Here is a 22,090-nt window from a genome sequence, read left to right as displayed (position 1 = left end):
AAAGAATTCGAAACCATTGCGAATTCGTTCAGCGCATAAAATTCTTCAAATTATTACAACTTGTATTATGAGACAGATAAAAAATTAGCTAATCTGTAAATATAATTTTTATATTTTATCCCGTTCCGCGTCGGTACGGAACGAAACTTGAACGGGCCGCGTCCCAGGCCTACCCTTGCATCCTCACCACCATTGAACCCCAACTCCATCTTTACGGCGAAGTGACGAAAGGCGAAGAAAATCGGCGAGAACAACATCACACTCGTCTACACCTTACCGGTGTGTCCGTTCGGTGGTGATGGGATCGCTACCGTTTGACGCTGGTTACCCCAAATCCCGCTGTCGATTCATCGCTCCCCGAATCCCACGCCGGGAGACGATGGTGCGACGATGCTAAAAAGACACCAACTGGCCGATGCGCTATTGACTGGGAGGAATTCCAGAACATCAGTCCAACAAAAAAAAACGCCCGGCATCTACTCGATCAAGTTCGCTTCGCTTCTGGTTTTGCAAAAGTTGCAGAATGCTTCCACTTTTTCATACGCAGACCATCGTCGGCGGCACTGCATCGTCGTGTTAAGCGTGTGCAAAAACTATCAATTTATGCACAAAACAGTAGCGCAGACTTTTGGATAAAATGTTCCAAATCATGCTCATCTTGAGCTTCCTCCCGTCGGCCCAGGTCGGTTCTTGTGGTTTGAAAAATGTGTTCGTGATGCAACCACCGAAAAACAAAAGCAAAAACTGAAGAATACCGATAGCATTTCGAATGAGAATAATATTAATATATGCCGAGCTGGTTGCAAAAGTGTTGCAGTTTGAGAAAGCGTTTCCTTAACGTCACTTTCGGCATCACATATTTCTTTGGAGATGGCCGGACCGGACCATTTCTATCTGGAAGGATGCGTGTCGGTCAGACAAGAAGTCATAAGCCAGGTCGCTAAACAACTTTGACCACATTCCCACATGTGAATGGTGGTTAGCAAAACTCATTTTTCCGCCTCAAAACGAGAAATAAAGTTGGCGACTTCCACCATACAGGAAGAATTCGCCTGAATTAATTTGTACCGCTTTATTAAGCGATTTTACGAACTGATAAATAATGACTTATTTTGGCTGAGCGCAGGTGATAATTGTGATTGATTTTTCTCGCTCCATCTTGCGTCCGAAAAATGATTGATTGGGAATAAAAATCATTCACCAACCAAAAGGGCATGTGTTGTTTTTCATAAATTTCGTTCCGCTTTGTTTTTATTATATTATTACAATTAATTAAGCGAACCTTATAAATCTATACGCACAATCAACTTAAATATTTACTTAAAACAATCCCTCATGGATTATTTCTTCCCGAATTAACTTAAATACTTTTAAAAATTAACCATAAATACTGATATAAATAATAATTCTGATGATCGTTTTTCCCTCAAAAATATAATAAATTTAGTCAAAACAAGCAACTACTTATCCGAAATATAACACATTACCATGAAACAATATTCGTTAAATCGCAATTTTAAATTTCAACTCATAATGCATTTATGTAATTGCAATTTATCTGCGTTAAAAACTAATCCTTTCGACCCATCTCGGTAATCATTGTAATCAACATTTACTCTGTAACCTTTGCTTCAGCACCCTCTAAGCGCCAGTCCCATACTCAACCCTGAACGGGTGTATTATTTTTCAATTAGACCAGTAATTTCTTCTAGAACGAAACGCGCGATGGCTTTTTAATGCAACCGGTCGAGTGGCGTGCTCGGGGCAGCTTCTTCTTTGCGATCTCTCATCTCATAGGGCAAGATCTCTGCTCGATCGGATGCGAAGAGAAAAAAAAACACACCATCACCACATCACCCATCACCGCGATCACCCGGTAGGTGATCATTTTCCAATAATACCTGCTAAATGCATTCCGCAAACCGATACGCATCGTCGCCGTTGCGTCGCGATCACGCGCATTCACGCGACACGCTCAGTACCGTTGCAAAGTGCACCGAAACGTGGCTCGCGGATCGACGGCCACGACGGGTTGTTTCGGCTGAAGGTCTACCACCTTCGCGTTGCGTAGCGTGCGAAATTATCCGCCACTCGGCACTCCAGATACAGTAGCGATGCGTTCGGACAGCTATGATCTGTTTCGAACTGTACCGACTGATCGACTTCGCTACCATCTCACTACCGGCACCACCGACCCGGTCGGTGGTCTTAATCGGGACTTAATCTAAGAAAATTATGGCCGTAATCTAATGATCGTTTCCACTTACCGGTATGGGGCATTTCGACGATGCTTGGCGGCGCGTTGATTGCCGTCTTGAAATCAGATATTTTAGACTCGGCCCGAACTGACCCTCGTCGCTGAAGCTTAACTCGACCGCCAAGGATGTAGCTACTGCCACTGCAGCGCAGCACTGAGATGTAGCCGCCTGGCGGATCACTAGATGCCGTCGTTTTCGTCGTGGCCAGCAACCTGTAACGGAACGAAGCGGGAGAAAATTCGATTTTATATTATGACTGCGCGTCTTAAAGTCTGGATGAATTGTTTTAATTTACGCTAAAGCCCACGCGTTATGAGTTTCTGCACCTTGACCTGTGACTCGCGGTGGCGCGGTGCTCCAAACGGTCGGCACAAATCGCACGCTAGCATTCGCTTCCTTTTTTTGCTTCATTCCGTCGGTACCATTTGCCGGTACAGGTGAATCAACAATCGACCACGCCGACGATTCAAACTCTCAAAAAAGAAAACAAAAAAAAAAAGAATGAAACATAACCCATGTTAAGGACCCCCAATTCAATTCACAAGCGAAAAAAAAAAGAGGAAAAACCACCGAAACATAACATAAACATGGGGTACAAAAGTTAAAGCTCGCGTACCCATTCAGACGCCCAAAAAACCCGACATCAACACCACTCAACACCGGGTGCGATGAACGACACGTACGCGACAGCACCGTCCCTGCTTCTGTGTGTGGTCGGATTTATACTGTGAAAATATTGTAATTTCATTAATTAACGCCTTTTAAGAGGAATAAATTAGCATAACGCACTGGGAACGGTGCACCAAACGGCGACGAAAGTGCGCACACGTTCTTACCGATCACACCCCCATGAACACAGTTACACCATACGGAGGGGTGGGTGATGAAAACTTTTGGGAAAACTCCTGTCGGCGAAGGTGGTATTAATGTTCTAGAAAGCCTATGCATAATGGTCGTAAAATGTTGAAAGTAAAACAAAAATCCTCTTTCCCCACGGTAAGGAATGACATAAAAAAAACCGTTCCACTTTGATGGTGCTTTCCATTTTAAGGATATGATTCCTGCACAACGAATTTCATTTTTGATGAAAACAGGAGCTTAGAATGAAAGTATGACCTAATAATATACGCTCCTTGGTCATATTTTTTCTCGTTAAATCTTCATGGAAAATTATTATTATTTGCTTACAAAACCTTTTTGAAAGAAGTTGCTGATAGAAGACTGGCATTAGACGATAAGAGCGTGACAAAATACAGTCACAAAATTTGTTGTTGACATGATGTATTATAAAGAACCTGTACGCTACACTCTCTAATAGTTCTCTCGATTTTTAAAAATCTTTTATTCAATTAAATAAAAATTAATTCTTAACCTTTCAATAAACAACACTTTAAAAAAAATAAAAATGTTCATCACGATTAAATATTTATTTGTGCTTAAATTTTTTTTATTCAATCTAATCTTCAAAATAAACAATGCTAAGCAAGTGAATTTTAAAGTATATCAATAATAAATGTTTAACTATAATTATTTATTAACCTTTTCTGGTCTTAGCTTTCTTTCATTTATTATACATTCATAAACATTAGACATTGTCAAAAAAGCAGTAAAAGTAAAATTAAAATGATTAAACAAATCAATGACTGATTAAAAATTATTAAATCTATAAACCACTTTAAAGAATATTATAACTATTTTGAAGAATTGTTAATAAATAAAAGTGTAAAGCTCATAAATAAAAGATTAAGTTAAATAAACAAAAATCAAATGATATTTTCATGAGCGACTTGTGCGAGATACTGCGACATGTGAAGCTTGTGGGAAATATTGGCTAATGATAATTTTTGCAGTAATTCCAGCAACACACAGTGGAACAGCTTTTCAAATCAAATATTTATATTCCTAACCGATTCCCCTGCACCTACTGCTTTTTGTTTTAACTCCTCACCGTGGCGTAGTTGTTTACTTTGATTACGCTAATAATTACCTGCTGCTGTCTACCGCAAGCCAACTTCTCGATCGTTACCACATTCTGAGGACTGTTAGACCTTGCAGTATATGATTCGCTTCTTTGCGACAACAGGCATGGAAAGAAAAAAATCACTCCAACCCTAACCTCTTGTGCGCTGCGTGTGCTTGATTTGGCGAATAATTTTATGGTCACGTCATGCGGAGTCGTTCCAGTTGGAGGTCTTCCGAAGACGAATACCTCTTTACCACCGTAAGCATTTCAGCACGCATCGGCCACGGTACGGCCGGAACCGGAATACGGTTCCATGCTCGGCTTACACATTTTAGTAGCTCATTAATACAATCGCTATTTTCCGCAACACCTACGTAACGGGGAGGAAGCCTGGAGCGACACCACGGTTGTGGTGAGGCCTGACGATTCCGCTAGTTCCGCTGGTCTACGCTGTTCGCGGAAAATATAAACAAATTCGCGCGTTATCGCAAATTGGGCACGCTTTCACGCGTTCCGTTGGTGTTTAATTATAAGAACGAAATAGTCACCCTCGAAGCCCGTCGGACAACTTCCCTCCCCCTCCCCAAAAAAAAGTCGTCCAAGTACTTCTCGTGACATTGCATTTGCGGGTGGCTATAAGAACTCTATTTGGTGCATGAGTTGGACGCTATAATATGGTGGCGACTAGAAAGCTTTTTACGATCCCATTTGTGCGTACTAGTCATTTGAATAGCTAACTTTGTGCGAATTAAACAAACTGATTATACGAAAAAGGCATAAAAATCTTAACCAAATACGACCCACAAAAAAGGTCCGCGTGGCGAGGTATTAAAGCAAACCAAATCTTTACGCTGCGACACGGCGCACATCTCGGCGCACTGTTTTTTTTTTGTTTAGAGTTTTTTTTATGATTGATTTTGCCTAATTAATCATACCCGCAGGATTTGGCCATTCATGCAAAGGGGACACCGAAACGCATGGATTTCACTGTGTTTACACACCTTGAGCTCTCTCACCTTGGGCTGATGATAGGTTTATGCAAATCGGCAGGATCGCAAAAGCCGTAGCCGTGGTGGTGTTTGGCCCAAAACTTATGTCCTGCGTTACGCGTTTTACGAACCACGGTGACGCGTGGTCAACCGTGGCCACCGTGGCCCGAAACCCGAGCCCGAGTACTCGAGGATATGGTTGTTGAACTTTGTCTCTTCATTAATATTTATCATCCTGATTCGGGTGAAAGCGGTTCGCTGGGGCCGCTTTAAGTGTGTCGTTCCGGAAAAGCCTAGGAATCGGTACGGACAAACAGGGGCTTTTGCCTTGCTGATTAAGCCGTATGGTAGCCGTATCCGTTTTGCGTGTAGACAATTTCGTTGGGATAAGCATGTAGCATGATTAGTGACAGTGCGCTGGTGAAACGTACACCTTTTCACAGCCCGGTTGTGTTGGGAAGGTGAATTCAAACTTCATGGCGAAAGGTAAATTCCATGCTGAAAGGTTATCGAAAAGAAAATCATAAGAGAATTCATAGATACGTGTAGAATGTTATTCTAATCCAGCTAAATTTATGTTGAGCGCAACCATACTTTTCATCGTCACATTGTTGGCTTTAAGGGGAAATAACAGGACTCAGAAACTCAGAAAGGCCTCATTTTAGTGAGTTTTTTTTAAATGCATCATAGTTAACAGAATATCAGAAATATTTTAAGTCAATACATATTTTTGTTCTATAACTTTGTTATTTGCCAAAAAACTGAACCCAAAATTTTATCACAAAAAATATACAAAAAATTAAAATACTCAATGGGGGCGCCCCAGTGGTGTATGTGATAAACGGCGCCGTTCCACACAGCAGAACCGGGAATCAAACCAGACCGTCCCCCGGTGCAAGGACTGATTATCCTGCTACGTGGTAAAATAAGTCTTGATACGAAGAAGTAAAAAAAATAATAAATTAAAATACTCGATTTTATCAAATCCATCTCTCTAAGGACAGCCTATTTGCTTACGTTACTTTAACTCATCTGACTGTCTTATGATTATTTTTTTATTTTTCCGATAAAAATTACCTAAATGAGCTATTTTTTTTTTTATTTTAACTAGCAGCTAGATTTAAAGAATCTCTTAATTTTTTCAATGCAAGTAAGGTTTTTTTTTTAAATTCAATGATATAGAAATAAATTAAAACAAAATAGTCTACAGATAACATTCAATCCTCGAACCTCTAATCTAAGCATACTAATGTAGACTGTAAATAAAAAATTAAAGCAAGTTTTTTACAAAATAAACTACATCTTTTCCTACATTGTTCGCTTAAAAAATAATTATGCGTGAAATCAGAATTTTATTATACAAAACATTTTACGTTTTTTGTCAATTTATCCCTCGTCTATTCTATGATGAATTATGATAATATTATTAATAAAACTTAGTAATTTATTTATTAGTAAACTTTTCATCAATTTTCAACATAGCTTAGTGAACTTGTCATTTTCCTTCACAGAAAGCTATGCAAATGCGTTGCAGTTTGTTCGCATGCTAATCATGTATCTTTCTCTTGTGGTTTCTGTCGCATTTGGTAGCGAGAAAGTGACCAAACAAACAAACAAACAAAAATGCTAAAACAAACCACATACACTGCAAATAAGCACCAACTACCAGGGCGAAACAGTCGATAAAACCGTTTCCAGTCGTTCATTCGCGAAATTTAACAACCAAACAGTGGCATCCGTTTAATTTGGCGATTATTCTCCTTTCATTTCCTTCACTCGAGTGCTCCTTTCTCTTTGGACAGGTACAACCCAGGCAAAAAGGTTGGTGTTGCTCTGGGACATGTTTGGTGTTTTTCCTCCCCAAAAACGATACTCCGAGCAGTAAATAAAACACATCCACTTGGTAGCAGTTGCAAATTTTTATGGACGTTAACATTTCTACGGAAAATCATAAAAGTTCACTTCTCGCTAACAGTGCGGTAACGGTAATGCTAAACTTTTCCACGTATTTTTTTGTTTCTCCACCATCTTTTTCAGCGCCTTAATTTGCACAGTTTGTGTGGATTGTTGTCCTTTTGTTCTAGCGATGCCTTCGATGCCTTCATTATCTGCCGTAGGTGATCATGTGTGGTTGCGAGTGGTAACTGCTTCAATGTATCTCCCGTGTCCATCAGGTAGCTCATAGCATCATTCATGAATCTTTGGTTGTTGCTGTAGCTAAGAATGGGAAGAAGGCCATCCTAGGCCATATCCAAATTAAGCGTTAATTAAATGGAAAATAAAATTGAGGGAGCATGAATGTGGTGCCAGACCACAATTCAGCAACACTACAGTTACCGTGCAGAAGTCGTAAAGTTTCTCTAAATCAGCTTTATGACATTTGTGTACCCATTCTACCTGAACATGGTCATCGATGGGTTAGTATGGTATATTCGAGTACAAAGGCTACGGCTTACGAGAAAATATAAAATCCTAACATTATTCTAGAATAATGTATCCAAGAGTACCAAGCTGTAACTATCAACTATCCAGATCTATCATGATCATATCGAATCGCTCCTTTAACTATAAAACGATATTGATCACCTTGTTGAAGTCATCACATTCAGTTTGAACAACATATTTGCAATAAATCCTCCTGTAATCTATCGACATACATCACTCATAAGATACCACGGGAATAACCAATCGATCGAATGCAGTTTGTCCACCCAACAAATTACCATTCACTAACAGGCCTCGCCATACCCACCAACTTGGCCGCCTTGGTTCTTTACAAACAAAATCAAGCGAAACAACGATGGATGGTCATCGTTCAACGACTACCGCGACACCAACCATCCTGAGCAGGGACAAAACATTAATTTTATGAATGAAAATAAACTGGAAACAGACAACGCCAGCAAGGAGACGGAAAAACAATTAAACCTCAGCGCCCGGCACAAATCTTGACCGACCCCGGGAACGTCTGGCAACCGTCGTCCCGGCAAAAACCGGGGAGGATGTGGTCGCGACAACATCAGAAAATGGAGATCCCAGTATAAAATGATATAAATGCGTAAGAAATCGTAAATGTTTATCTGTTTTCCGATTCCGGCCGCGACCTCGACAAACACCGCCGAACATCGCGAACGGGCATCGGTACCCGAGTGCGAGAGGTTGTTCCTCCATCGTCGCTTCTTGACCGACGATTAAAAGAACAAAAAAAACGCACGCAACAAGGAAACTCTTGACCACAGCCAAAGCCGGCATCGAGTAGGGCAAAACGATCGGGTCGAAACAAGGGAAAAGGAAGTGGAAATGTGGGACGAGGAATATCAGAAACAAACTTTTCGGACTAATCACGATGGTAACACTTCATTCTTAAACGATGTTCAACCGAGTGTTCCAAGCAACGCCACAAACAAAGAGACCACGTTTTTCCAATCGGCAGCATCGATGTTCCGCTCGGGACAGATACGATTCAGGAGGGCAGTTTGAAGACGAACCTAACTTCGCAGCGAAGCCAAAGATGCAGACCAAAGTAAACGGACCGTTTATGTACTGGGCTTGTTATTCGGTTTAATTATCCTTTAATGTTATTAAGAACAAACAAAAAACCCAAATACATAAATTAAATTATTATAAGCACATCTAATGGGATGACCGAGAGTTGAAGATTGAAGCATGACAATAACCAAAAAAAAGGATTGCTCTAGTCCCTTTGCTTTATTACACTGCCATTAAAGTGAAGCACCTTGATTATCTAAGAGTGTCCACGTAGCAGCGGAAACGGGTTAAAGCTCGCAGGACACATTTGAATTCATTTTCTACGCAACCGAAGCATCTCCAGTGTTCTATGTGGATGGAAATTACCACAGAAGCATAAAATGTTTCCAGATCCTAAAGATTTTTTGAGAGACCTCCATCCTTTACTTTCGAGATTGTTTAATAGTTCTGAAGAGTTTTAATTCAATTTTAGTTTATTATCCACCATGAATAAAGACGGCGACCAATAAAGTAAGTACCCTGTATTATCTTGATTTGTTCTAGCGCAAACTAGCGCAAGTAACTCAAGTACAAACATTAAGCTTTATCTATGCTTTATTGATGACCTTGGTTCAATTTGAGTTTGTTTTTGGGTTTGAGTTTGAAAAAAGTTTGAGTTTAATTGAAATAAAATTCCTTTTATTCTATGTCAAGATCACTGTCAGTTTCTTAATGTTTGTTGTCTAATTTTCACCAAAATTTGATTCAATTAATAATATGGAGAATGTTTCAACAAGTTACCTTTTAAGAAACTTTGGAATAACGTGTTTTATGATTTAAATCACTATTCATAAACTTGAAGCAATATTATTCACTTCTTTAAATTTCATCCTTATCAATGAATCAATGAAGACATTGTTGCTAATCGGATTCACATTCTTTAAATTTCTTACCAGCTTTTGGATGAAATATTTTATATTTTATAACGTTTTTGTTGGGTACTTTGAACAAAATTTATAGTGAGTTTAAAATCCTATCACATGACAGGTTAAGCTTTGCTGTGAAATAGTAATATTATAGTTCTAGTTCATTAAACAAACTCGATTTACATTAACCTTGTTTGTATGCTACAGATTCTTTACATACGCAATATCGTATTTATCGAAGACGCACACACGTCGCAGCAAAGCTGTCATCCCGAATAAGGCAAACATCCCCACCTACCCCTCCCTAACCAACCCACCAAACAGTAGCATGAATCTGTTTTTAATCAATTACACCGTTGCAATCTAATTGCCACGATCTTGCCCAACTGAACGGTCGCCATCGGTGCGTCGGCGATTGACAGGATCACTTCTCACGCGACACCCGGCGATGGGTTTCGCCCGATAAAAGCAAAACGGACAGTGGACTACGCCAAGAGTGACTACGCCACCGCGACAACGACATGAGCCACTAATGGCTGCCGACACTGGAAACACTGCAAAACCGTGGCAATATACGCCACCGATGGGATGTGTGTGCATGTTACACACTGTCGCTCTTTTCGCCCGATAAATAAGGACCTAAGCCAACCCCTAAGCCACGGCCGAAAGGTTCGCTCCAATGTGAATACGCGACTCTGTGTCTTCGCGACCGCGACTCTCACTGCGTATACTGTGGGAAACACACGGCACACGCACACACGGGTGCCCCCGGGGCCGGTCTCATAATGTGATGCCACCAGAGCGGATGGCCATCATAAGGCAAGGGCTACCAACTTCCATCGTTCCACCGTCTGTTCGAGCGAAAAAAGCCGTTCGCACCATACGCTGCCGCCTTGGCGCTGGCCTATTCCAGGTTCTGCCGAGACGCACCTGCAACCCTCCGCGCTCTTCGGGGCTTTTTTATAAATATTAATGTATTCAAAGAGTGATTTGTAATAAACACTTGTTTTGCGTTTCGATATGCGCACGATTACTGCGCTACCCTTACGGTGTCGATCGTACGGTGCGCGACACGACCTTTTGCGCGAAAACACTTCACGCAATAACGGTGGTGATATCGCGTGGCGTTAAAACTTCTCGTCCCCAAAAACGGACTACGAAAGTATCGCTGCATGCCGATGCATTTGTGCCGGGATGCGGTTGAAGTAATTTGTTTGCCCATGGCTTGAAACGGTAGTCCCGTGCACCTCATTACGAACCATACGCCTACGTACGGCTGTGGGGTTCGGTTTTTGGGGGGTTGTCTTTTAATTAATCGTCACTCGAGAGGACACACTCGTTGCGGTCGTTTATTTACGGTGCTGTCGATAATACACGGTGAACGGATACCGGGATTAGCATGTGCCGTTTTGCTGGAATAACATTTTGCCAAGTTGTAAGAGCGCATCGTAAAACACTAAAATCAACCTGAATGGAGTTGTAGCTTGATTGCTTTATAGCGGCAACAATGCTTCACGCTGTTGTGCACGACGTAGCATGGGAAGGATTTTTTTTATCAGTGCCAAAAAAACACGTATGCACGAGTAGATCGGATTGGTGATAAGGTTTGAAATTTATACGTTTGCTCAACTATTCGTAACTTTTTTTTTCTTCATATTTTTGTATGTGACTAAAAAGTATAAAATTAATTAAGGAAAGCATTGCAACCGGCTAATGGTTTACTAATGGATTGTTGTTCTAACTATATTATAACATTATTATTAATATTTGAGAGTATCATACACTAAAGCTTAAAAATTATAGCAAGTACACTTCTCAATTATGTTAGCATCGGATGCATTCTTATTTTATTTTTAATTTAATTTTCTAAAATTAATTATTAATTTATTTATTGATTTTTTTAAAGTAACATAAATAATTTCAAAACATTGCATTATTAATTATTAAGAAAGGAAATTAAATGTGAGATCTATTTCTTATAACTAATTATGCTATTTATCAAAAAATTGAATGCTAGATTTATTGCTCATGATATGATAACCCTTACTAGAATAGTTAAAAAATTGGATTCTGATTTGGTTGGTAATTTCTTAAATAAATTCATTATTGAGTGAATCTTTGGAAAAAAGCCCATAATTCATTACAACTTGAACATTTTGGTAATTTTCAAACAGAAAAATAAAATATTGTACAGATTTTTTGTTTTAATATAACCCATCTAATTGTTACCTGTTTTGTGCATTATTTGACGCTACTGCACCGTGCTCCATGCATGTATGATTCCCACAACCCTTAAGTCACAGCTTCCCGGTCCTTCCACCGAAACGGTTACCCATTATCCGACCCGACGATCGGCAGTATAATTTAATGGTATCCTGTTTTACAGCGCCCGGGACGCTCTGGTTTCGGGGGGTTTTTTTGTTGGTACACTGCGAGTTTTGGTTTCAGCTTTGGAAGCGCCATTCGGGATGGATCGACGTAAACTACCTTCATTACAACCCAAAACCACCGAAAAAAAACCTCTCCTCTCGGTGTGTAAAAGTTTCCATCACTGTCACTACACACCACACTCACCCATTTGTACCCATGAATCCTGAACTTCCTGACTCGAGAGATCTCGCGAACCAGTCACGCTTATCTGATTTCATCACATTCAATTCATTAGCCCGTTTATCCCGTGGATCGCATCGCGCACCGTAGTAGCACGGTTTCCCGTGCGAGAATCACAACCTGTCGCAGCGTCCAAAAACAAACGTCAGAAAAACGTTTGTTTCATTTCTACCTTACTTACTCCTCCGTTCTACGCTGCTTGAATGGAAACTAACCAATTTAAACCTCACCATTGAAAGCTCATTCAAAAGGTTCGCACAACGGTTTGCCGGTTTGTTGGAAATTTACACGATCACTAGCGATCGCAACATTCCCGGTCGGATCATCATCAGCGTGGCTTCATCCTCAACTCCAGAAGGCCACCGAATCGCGAAATGGCCCGTTCCCACTGCCACAACGCCTGGTGAGAGATGGCCAAAAAATTTGTCTCCAAAAATGTTTATAATGACCACCGAGAGGGTACCCGTAACCCTGACGAGGACCCAACACGGCGTGGACGTGTTCTGCCCCCGGGGCGTCTACTGAGCATCAGGTTAGTTTACGATAACGATCTGACCTGGGGGCCGCCCGGTGTAACGGCAACCGATATCGACAGCACTTGTTTTGGTATGGTGTTTTGCAGACGATCGAATCCAAACCTCCGTTCCGTTCCGATACCGGTACCGTCCGCACATATGCGCCCGCGAAGCAAAAATATGACACGTCAAAGCTCTCTCCGAAGGCTTTACAGCCGTTTCATCCGTCTGATCAAGCATTTGATTATGCAGAACCTCTTGGGATACGCATGGTAAACATTGATGGGGAGACCTAATTGACGTTTTCCTTCGCTTCGGTACGAGAGCTTCCTATTACAGTGCAAAACCTTCAGTTTGAAGATCCAGTCTGATGTTGTTCTTCGTTTTGCTAAAAAGTACCGTGCAACAGTTTATCCCAGAACTAACGTACTTTACACCAACCAAAAAAAAAAGATTTACCTCTCGGTCAGATTAACTCCAGAAGCACACCGACTCGTACCAAAAACACACATTCTTTAGTATTTCGTTAATTTGACGAAAGACAGATTCCCGGACGATAACAAAACGCTTCCCGTACTACCGTTTCTTCGGCCACAAGAGGGAGAAGAAAAAAACATGGAAGCATGGAGATCGTTTCGTGTGGAGCTACCTTAATTGATATAAATTTCCAGTGAAGTCATAATCTTTTACGGACTGACATGTTGTTTCCCCAAATCAATAAATTTGGAGGCGCATAAAAATTTATCTAAATTTTATTGGCGCCCTCCCCATCTGACCGTCCTGCTCACTCCTTTTTGGTGGTTTTCACTGCGAAGGTCTGATCGCGATCGGACCATCATTAAACAGGGCCTCCGACGACGGGGTGACAAGACATTTCGAACCAACATTGAACCCCGAGATGGTTTGAGATGTTTCTTTTTGTGTGTCTCTCTGTTTTTTTTTTTTCTAGTTCTTTTCGTTGGGCTCTACATCGCCGAACAGTCGGCTCCACAGAAATGAACCTATTTTGTGCAATCAAAGCAGTCAACCCGACCTGAGCTGAACCATGAACACCGGCAGTCAACGGCTCATTAATAGATAATAACTATTTGTTGAAAATTTACATAGGCACATTTTTCATCGGAAGCGTTCCGGCGATCGTATCGCACCTGGATGCCGTCCAGATTATGCTCTCCAGAGAGAGAGAGAGATTGGTGGAAAGAGGAGGTAAAACATCACATCAGCATGTTGACGATGGGTTTCTTATGCCACCGTAGCTAGGAAAAAGACGCTCCATACGTTTGATGGGATGGAACACACATGGCGAAAGGTGCTACCGGTCGTTTATTTTCCCTTGTTTTTTTGAGCACGGTAAGGAATATCTCGTAGAAGGCATGCTCCAGCATCTTCAGTCCGAGTCGCTTTTGTGTGATGTGTGAAGATCGTTAGGCGAAAATTGATAGGCGAAGCAAATGGAAATCAGGCGCTGCCATCTAAATGAGCTTCCGTTCCTCGGGATCAAGCTAAAGGAAGTGGAAGCTTCTGTGAGATGGAGAAATGATATTTTACAGCAAAGATGAACGATGGATAAGCAAGTATGATAAACTGTCCGCTGCTGTGACAAGTGCTATGAATGAAATAAGGAAAATATTGCTCACAGGCAAATCCTTTAAACTATCCTATTTCTTCAGTGAGCCTTTGCTATTGGGAACGATTAACCCCCCCTGGTAAAGAAGTAGTACGTTTGCCTGTCAAAACGATATTATGCAGCACCAACCTAGAAGGAAGCCATAAATATTTGGAGTACACGATATTTTAATGATTTACGCAGGAATGTTCACCTTCCATTTCCTCTGGTTGAATTGTGTTATAATTTACTAGCCTTTCAAAGGCAAATGGGGAAAAAATTAGACCACTTTCGAACTTTCATTTCTCTCTTTTCTTTGGTTAGATTTGTTCATTGAACACTCTAGTTTTGTTCTTTTTAAGAACGTTTAGTAAAATGGGGTCATATTATGAAGGGTTTTATTTTTTTATCTATTTAGATTTTATATTTCAATTTTCTTAAAAATATGTATTATTTATTTATTTATTTATAGTTCTCTTTATTTATTTATTTATTTATTTTATATAGTATAGCTTTTGAGTCTTAATTGTTTACAACTGTCACCAGGAGTAAATCTCTTATACTTTGCCTTATGCCGAGCATACTCGGTTCTTAAAAATATGATAAATTTTAAATTGTGTTAGAATGTTTATACTATTAGCTAAAATTATTTAAATTCAAGTTGACCATAAAGTCGAATAAATTATTTCGTTTTTCTTTTTGGATATCGGAATTTTTTCACTTCTTCCGATTTTTCCTTAAACCTATACAAATTCCGAAGGTCTTTAATCTTGCTTTCCTGGAGTATTAACTATTCCTTTGATCAAGCTGGGTTTGATCAAGCTTATTCATAATTTAAAAACATATAAGTTCTACCACCTTAAAAAGAAACGTTTGTTTGCATGTGTAATATAATAGTACACATAAAACGGAACAAATTTACCATCTTTCGTATTACAATTACTTTCTTATTACAAACAAAATCTTTAAAGGAATGTTTATATCGACAAAAGCGTGCCTTATTCTTTACCTTTATTCCTCTCTTGCCAACATTCTGCTGCTCCTTATTTAATCATATCAATTTGTTGTTAATTATTAAAGCATCCCCAAATCGCCTCCGCACCATTCCAGAAACCGTTCACCAAATATCTATGCTCCGATCAATTTCGATCGATCCACCACCCAGAAAGCGTCACCAACTGTAACACTAGGCAACGTTTTGCGATGTGAACCAAAGACCAGATAATGTCCCCCGGATGCTAATGAGCAAACTAATTGGTTGAACGCGAACGGTACGGTTTTTTTTTTTGTTCGGTGATTTCGAGCTACCCACCTCTCACCCGTCTGACTCCTCCTTTACCCCTTTTCCCCTAACCGATCCCCACCGAAAAGGGGAAGCCAAATCGGGAGCCCAATTTTCTAGATAGTTTACGATCTTCCTGCGTGCGTGTCCCTCTCCGGTGTTCGACACGCACGGAAAATCGCAGACGTACCTTGTGGCGCTTCTGCTGCTACAATTTTCGGAACGCGACCGCGCGAAACAGATAAAGCCGGTCAAGGACGGTATCGGCCTCTGGGCACGGCCGGACCGGCATCTACGGCCCTGCTACGGCTAGGGCCGATTTTCCGGACCATAATTCGGGCATGCTGTTTTGCATGCCCCCAACAAAACCAGCACCGACCGATGGCCACCGGCAGTTGATGATTTTGGCGCACGAAATGACGAAGTTCTTGCTCAGTTTTGTTGAGCGAAAGCGAACCGAGCGCATGCGAAAGTTATAAACCACCGGATTAGCATAATACAAGTGTAGTTTACACGTACGTAATTATGCAAATTTTTTGTTTTGACTTCAGTCTTTTACGGGACGATTTTTGTTTGGACACTGTTTGAACATTGCACGGTGCTACGAAGACCCATCGGAAAGGTTTGTTCGCCTTCTGACGACAGTCGTTTCGGTTTCGTTCCTTTTTAGTTTTATTTATTTTTTAGACGTTTTTTTTTTGTTGTTTTTGTTGTTTGGTTTGAAGAGCCTCACGAACTCAAAAGAGCAATTTTCGACCGCGAACTAAAGCACCGTAATAATGAAGGGCTTTTAACTCTCCGCAGCAGTCGGTATCTAGAACCGCACCGGTCAGCACTCGCGCCACTTTACCGGGTAACAAGGATAAACACCGATCATGCCGTGCTTTTTGGACGGGCAGAAAAAAAGAAAACTCCTTAAATACCGTCGACGCCGGCACTAAATGTTCAGTTCCACTCAGGGTGCGCTTCGAAAGTGTTAAAATCGTGATTGCTAAGATTCGATAAAATCGAGCATTTTCCCTCGGTTGGCGTTGGTTTTTCCACAAACACCCCGTATCCTCCCTCAACCACCGTTCCGTGCGTTTCTATTAATGGAAAGACGAGAGTGGAGTAAGAATGAAATCCCACCCCATTTTTTGGGGGGCGATGGGTGGTCTGGGCTGGGAGACCCCATTTCCCAATCATGATCGGAACCATTCAAACGACAAGGCAGGAAGAGCCTTTACAAAGTGTGAGCGCCTCGTGAAGACATTTAAATGTAACGGCCGATTTGCACGCTAGCTAAAGATATTATCGTATGCTTTCGGTCGCTTACGAAGCTTCAATTGCACAAGCATTGAATGCTCGAACGGAGCGCAAACTGCGTGCAAGGTGTGACATTTCGGGACGATGAATGTGGTGTTCAAATTCACAGCCAAACAATCTTAACCCGCCCATAAGTGTCAAACAAAAATTTTCTTCCCCCCCTTTGGCAATGAAAGGGGGTTACCAAGGGGTGGCCAGTAAAATTATTTTAATTAAGATAATTTCATATTTTATTCATCGTGCTGGTGAATATTTTACTCTACCTTTTGAGCCTATTTTTATACGCACCACAAACCGTTTTAGAGAACGCGTTTAGAGCGAGCGCAAAAATGCGCACTGTTGATGATGATGTATTTCCTCCCGTATAGCCGAAAACAACGCCCATCATGGTACGGCGTCAACGCATGAAACATTATCGCGTCCGATCGACGATTGAGATAACGATTCAGGTGTTGTTGCCGAAAAGTGGCAGCCAACAGTGCTTTATACATATGGGGCGATCTGAGATTTCATTTTCCAGCAAACGGTGTCCGGTGGCGGTAGCAGCAGGGTTCACGAAACACGGAAGCTTATTGTGTGGGAGAGAACTACCACTTCGCACCTTAATTAGAACATGAGCAGGATATAAGCTCGTCATACCGAGGAAAAGCAGCATAATGGGCTCATTAGGTACGTGGTCATTGTTTGTGGTGCTTATTTTTAACAATTCTGAGTAAAGCATTAAATACGCGTGTAAAGAAATAAATTAAACGTATGCAAGGGATGATCTTGTCTGATGCCTTGTTGTCTTGTTATAACTCTTTAGAGTCTAAAATTTTGGAACCTTGTTTTTAGCATTGCATAGCCAATGTATTTCACATGATTTGTTTATTTATTAACCTTTTCCAATCTAGTTTAACCAATATCAAAATCTATTGTGATGCGAATGTTGAAAATGATTTTCAACTTCTGTTGTTGTTCTTCTTTTTTATAAATTTAAAGCTACACTTCATTCTTGCCTATATTAATTGCATCTCATCTTCTTTCAAAAGTTATAATCAAAATTCATAATAAAATTTACCACTAAAACAATACATTGAATTGTGAATGAAGTTTGTATACGCCTTCTTTCGAAATGATTAAAAATAAAAAAAATTATCAAGAGTTTCTTCTCAAATCCAATAACAAAATTATACATCCAATATTTGTACAATTTCTTGATAAATATGATTAAAAATTTAATGACCTCTACAAATGAATGCTAGACAAACGATAATGTTGATCGCATTCAAGATTATTAAAACATCGGTTTACTGTTAATGTAAAACGCTTGCAAGGATTATAACTAAGAAATCTACATCGTGATAGATGGATAGATACAAATCATTTATGCAATAATTTCATCTTTTAATGTTAGATTGAACAAATTTTAAATTTATGTTTTCATTGCGACTAGCATAACTTAAAAGATATCCATTTTACGTGTACTTTTTTTAGGCACTAAATTTTTCATTTTATTATTACAATAGAAACTTCTAAATATTTCATGAAATCAAAGCATATATCAATCACTTAAGATTGTAAAAACTGTTTCTATACTAGACATTTTGATAAACATTATTTACAAATAAATCTGGACTTCACATAAAAACCTTGTACTTGTAAAATGACATCTATATCGAATGAAGAACTTACTGTTTAACAACAAAAATTTCAAAACAGTCCATCTTTAACTTATTAGCTAAAGCTTATAGAAAACAAAAAAAAAACATTGTACTCCGAAAATAAATTTCAAAGACATACAATACTTATTGGATAAAGGCAAACACGTGTTATAAGAATATATTACTAGCCCTACTTCTCTCTTCAACGGTATGTTAACTAATATTCGTATCTTTCAAAGGATTTTAAATAACAATAATAACAAAATTAATTAAAAATTATTTAAAGGTTTAAAGCAAAAAAATAAAATTTAAAATTTGAACATTAACTTCAACATGCCATCTTGCATCCAAAGCTGCTATTACTCTGAAAACATCATGTTTTTTATATTTGTTTACATATTCTTTCAGCATTAGACATTATTTTCTTCATAAAACTGTACTAAGAGATCAGAAAGCCATTCCCAAATAATCAGTTTTGTTTAGTATGTGGTCTTTCCATAAGATTTTTCATATCTAAACATTTGTAGATTATCCTTGTTTATTGTGAAATTGTTTTTATCCGTTAATTTGTCGCTTTTTGATTGACATGTTTTGATGATATTAACAAATTTGAAATATCCTTGCCGGTCAGCAAAAATTCAAATAATACTATCCCAAAGCAAGAATATAATCACATTATTATTTAAATTGGTTCTAATAGGAATGAGAAAAGAAATGATATTACCTTAACACAAAGTGACGTGGGAACTTAATAACATTACACAGCATACGAAAAGCAGCAGAACTCCAATTGAATTCACGCACCGATTTACAAATCACCTTGTAATGCACTCCACTTTACACTCTAGTCAACAGCATAAATCTTTCAATCCGCTCCTTAAGGATTGTTATCGTGCTTCCAAAATATAGTGAAAAAAAACAAACAAACCTTCCACTTCCACTGCACAGCACGTTCGCGCTCAAAAACACCACTTCGCAATCTTCGCACGGTCAAACCGAAACACTGTCTCTAGAACCGAATCAGAACCGTTCCAAAAACACCGCAACGCAACGTCTCGAAACGCACTGGAAAAACACACGTACCACGTCCAACACCGGAGCCCACGATCGTTGTCGGTTTCGCGCCCGCTCGCAACCACATTCCAGGCACTAGTGTCAGGGGCTGGCAACGCAACTCCTCAGTATCCTCGCAGTCGCTGACGGCCCGGAGCGGTGCAGTGCCGTTCGGTTGGTGTAAAAGAGATCGCACCAGATACGGCGCACCTGGCCGTTTCGGTTTCGGTTACGAGGGGTTGGATCTCGTGGCGCACCAACAACCGTGCACATTGCGTAAGGGATGTGGACTTGAGCGTGGTAAGGGTGCGTGAGCAGGAAACCCTTCTTTATACGGGGTTGTTGCTGGTTTGCCAAAGCAGGATGACAGCATTACGACCTCATGTTGGCCAATGATGAGGGTTGAGTTAGTGTTTCACCCCCGTTTAGTTGGTCGCATGGAAAAGAAGAACGGTGGCAAGTTCCGGTTTTGGTTCCAGCGCCAGCGCAGGCGTAGCATAACAAATAGAAACGGACATGCAACGTGTGCCTGGAACTCCTCGCCCACCCCTCAATGCTATCTTTCGTCCACCTTCCAACGATGTGCGTTCGTATTTTAATGTTGTTTCGATAAATTGGCCGTTTTGTTTTCCGGGTCCCTATCCACTTCACCCTCAGCAAACTCCCATCAACCCCTAAACATTCGCTTCAGATAACGAAACGTCACTTGTGCGCCATATTTTCCTCACTCTACAACGACAGACGGTACGATTTGCTATACCATGGGAATTAAATTGTACTCTAGCTCTCGATGGACGTGATGGGGAAGAAGATTGAAATCTCTGCGCCGATAATTTTTCCGAAACTCGCTATCGGATGACTATTTGGAGCAGAAATTATTGGCCCAAAATGGTGGACGTTTCGACAGGTTCTTTCGAACTTCCTTCCTTTTTGGGTTGGATTTCGGTTTCTCCAAATAACTGGCAATTAAATTAATGAAAGACTGGTACGGTTGTTTGCATACGGAAAGCTAAAGGGAAAACATATTTCACTACCGATTATCGATCGATAAATGTGGTGCAGGAAGTGTTGTATCATTTCTCTCCAGGCTTATTGTTTATGTGACACAACAGCCAGGACGGGTTAGGTTAATTAAAAACGCCAGAAAATAAAACTGTTACACACAAACTGTTGCCACAAAATTAATATTTGCTAGACTCTATCATATTTTCTTTCTTTTCAAAAAAGCTTGTTTTCCAATCGTTTGTAAATTCATTAAATTAGTAAATACTGGATCAATGAATTTAATTTATTAATGGGAAATTTTAGTTTAAAAAACTAAATTTAAGCTTTTGTTTTGTTGTTTATGAAACCTTTTTATCAACAAATTGTAAGTAAGACAGAGTAGATGAAATCACGATTAAACAATTAAATACCAGTTTAATTAAAATTTGTTTGACCAAAATTAGCAATAATGTAGTTAACCGCTGTTTAATTGTATTTTATTTTTGGTTTAGTTTGGAATTTACTATTTTTAAATGCATTAAACAAAATTTAGGAATATTTTACAAAAATATTGAATTTGAGAATTCTTAAATTTGATTGAATTTAGTAGGTAGATATTTTCAATGACCTGCAATAAAACAAGGTTAAAACACTAAATACGTTCTAAAACATCTATTAAAAGTTATTCTATTCAATAATTAAAATACAATCCTATTTCATCATCCTTGGCTCATTGTATCATCCATCGCATGGAAATAATTGTACCCGGTACCAGAGGCCAAACATTCCCACGATTCATACCGCCATCAATTGCACCTTTCTCCCGTCCCCCACATCATCCACCCCAAAAACAGCGTTTCGAGCTGTCAGAAAACCATTTCTGCCCCCGTGAAAAACGCTTTCAGCTGCCCGATAACCCCTGACCAACATGGATGGGTAGGTCCGTTTGCTCGATAAATGTCACTACCGTCGCACTTCACACACTGGTGGTGGCCCCGGCCACGGAAGTAGCATTTGAAACGGTTTGAACGGTTGGAGGGATTCCGTTCAGGACACGCTCGCCCCGTAGAGAGTTCCAGTCGATTATGTTGTCCTTGGTGCCAGCATTAAGCGAACGCTTGAAATGAAACGGACCATCGTCTATGTCGGTTATGTACGCTTATGCTTCGGTGTGTGAGCTGAAACGGTCGCACCCCTATACAGAGGGCGGAGCTTACCCTACAGCATACGGTTGCCAGAGAAAGAACACTAGCGTGCTGGCAAACATCACGGCGAACTAAGAATTTTTACATTTCTTTTTTTAATTTCTTTTGATAAAGTTTAATCTACTAAAACGGCTTTAATGAGAGTGAGTAAATTGAAATACTTTCTGGAATCTTTTTTACTATGAAAAAAGGTAGTATAGTCTTTAAAGTTTTCAAACTTCTAACACTAAAAGTCCGTAAAACAGTAAATGACTATTGATTCCTTAATTGGACATTATAATTC

The 22,090-nt window shown here is 39.9% G+C and overlaps 1 protein-coding gene across 1 annotated transcript in view; it reads right to left on the bottom strand.

The window, feature by feature from the left end:
* LOC125766620 (uncharacterized) overlaps positions 1 to 19,719 on the bottom strand; it is a 33,380-nt gene extending 13,661 nt beyond the window's left edge. The window contains exons 1-2 of the mRNA XM_049432814.1: positions 19,290 to 19,719; positions 2,268 to 2,470 (exon numbers count right to left, since the gene is read on the bottom strand). Of these exons, the coding sequence (XP_049288771.1) occupies positions 2,268 to 2,470; positions 19,290 to 19,333 (247 nt within the window). The 5' untranslated portion in view covers positions 19,334 to 19,719. The remainder of the gene's footprint in view (positions 1 to 2,267; positions 2,471 to 19,289) is intronic.
* Between the last annotated feature and the right edge of the window lie 2,371 nt (positions 19,720 to 22,090).

This window comes from Anopheles funestus, chromosome 2RL (assembly GCF_943734845.2).
Source record: "Anopheles funestus chromosome 2RL, idAnoFuneDA-416_04, whole genome shotgun sequence".
In the NCBI taxonomy this organism is placed as follows: Eukaryota; Metazoa; Arthropoda; class Insecta; order Diptera; family Culicidae; genus Anopheles; species Anopheles funestus.
This window is presented reverse-complemented; position numbering and strand designations above follow the sequence as displayed.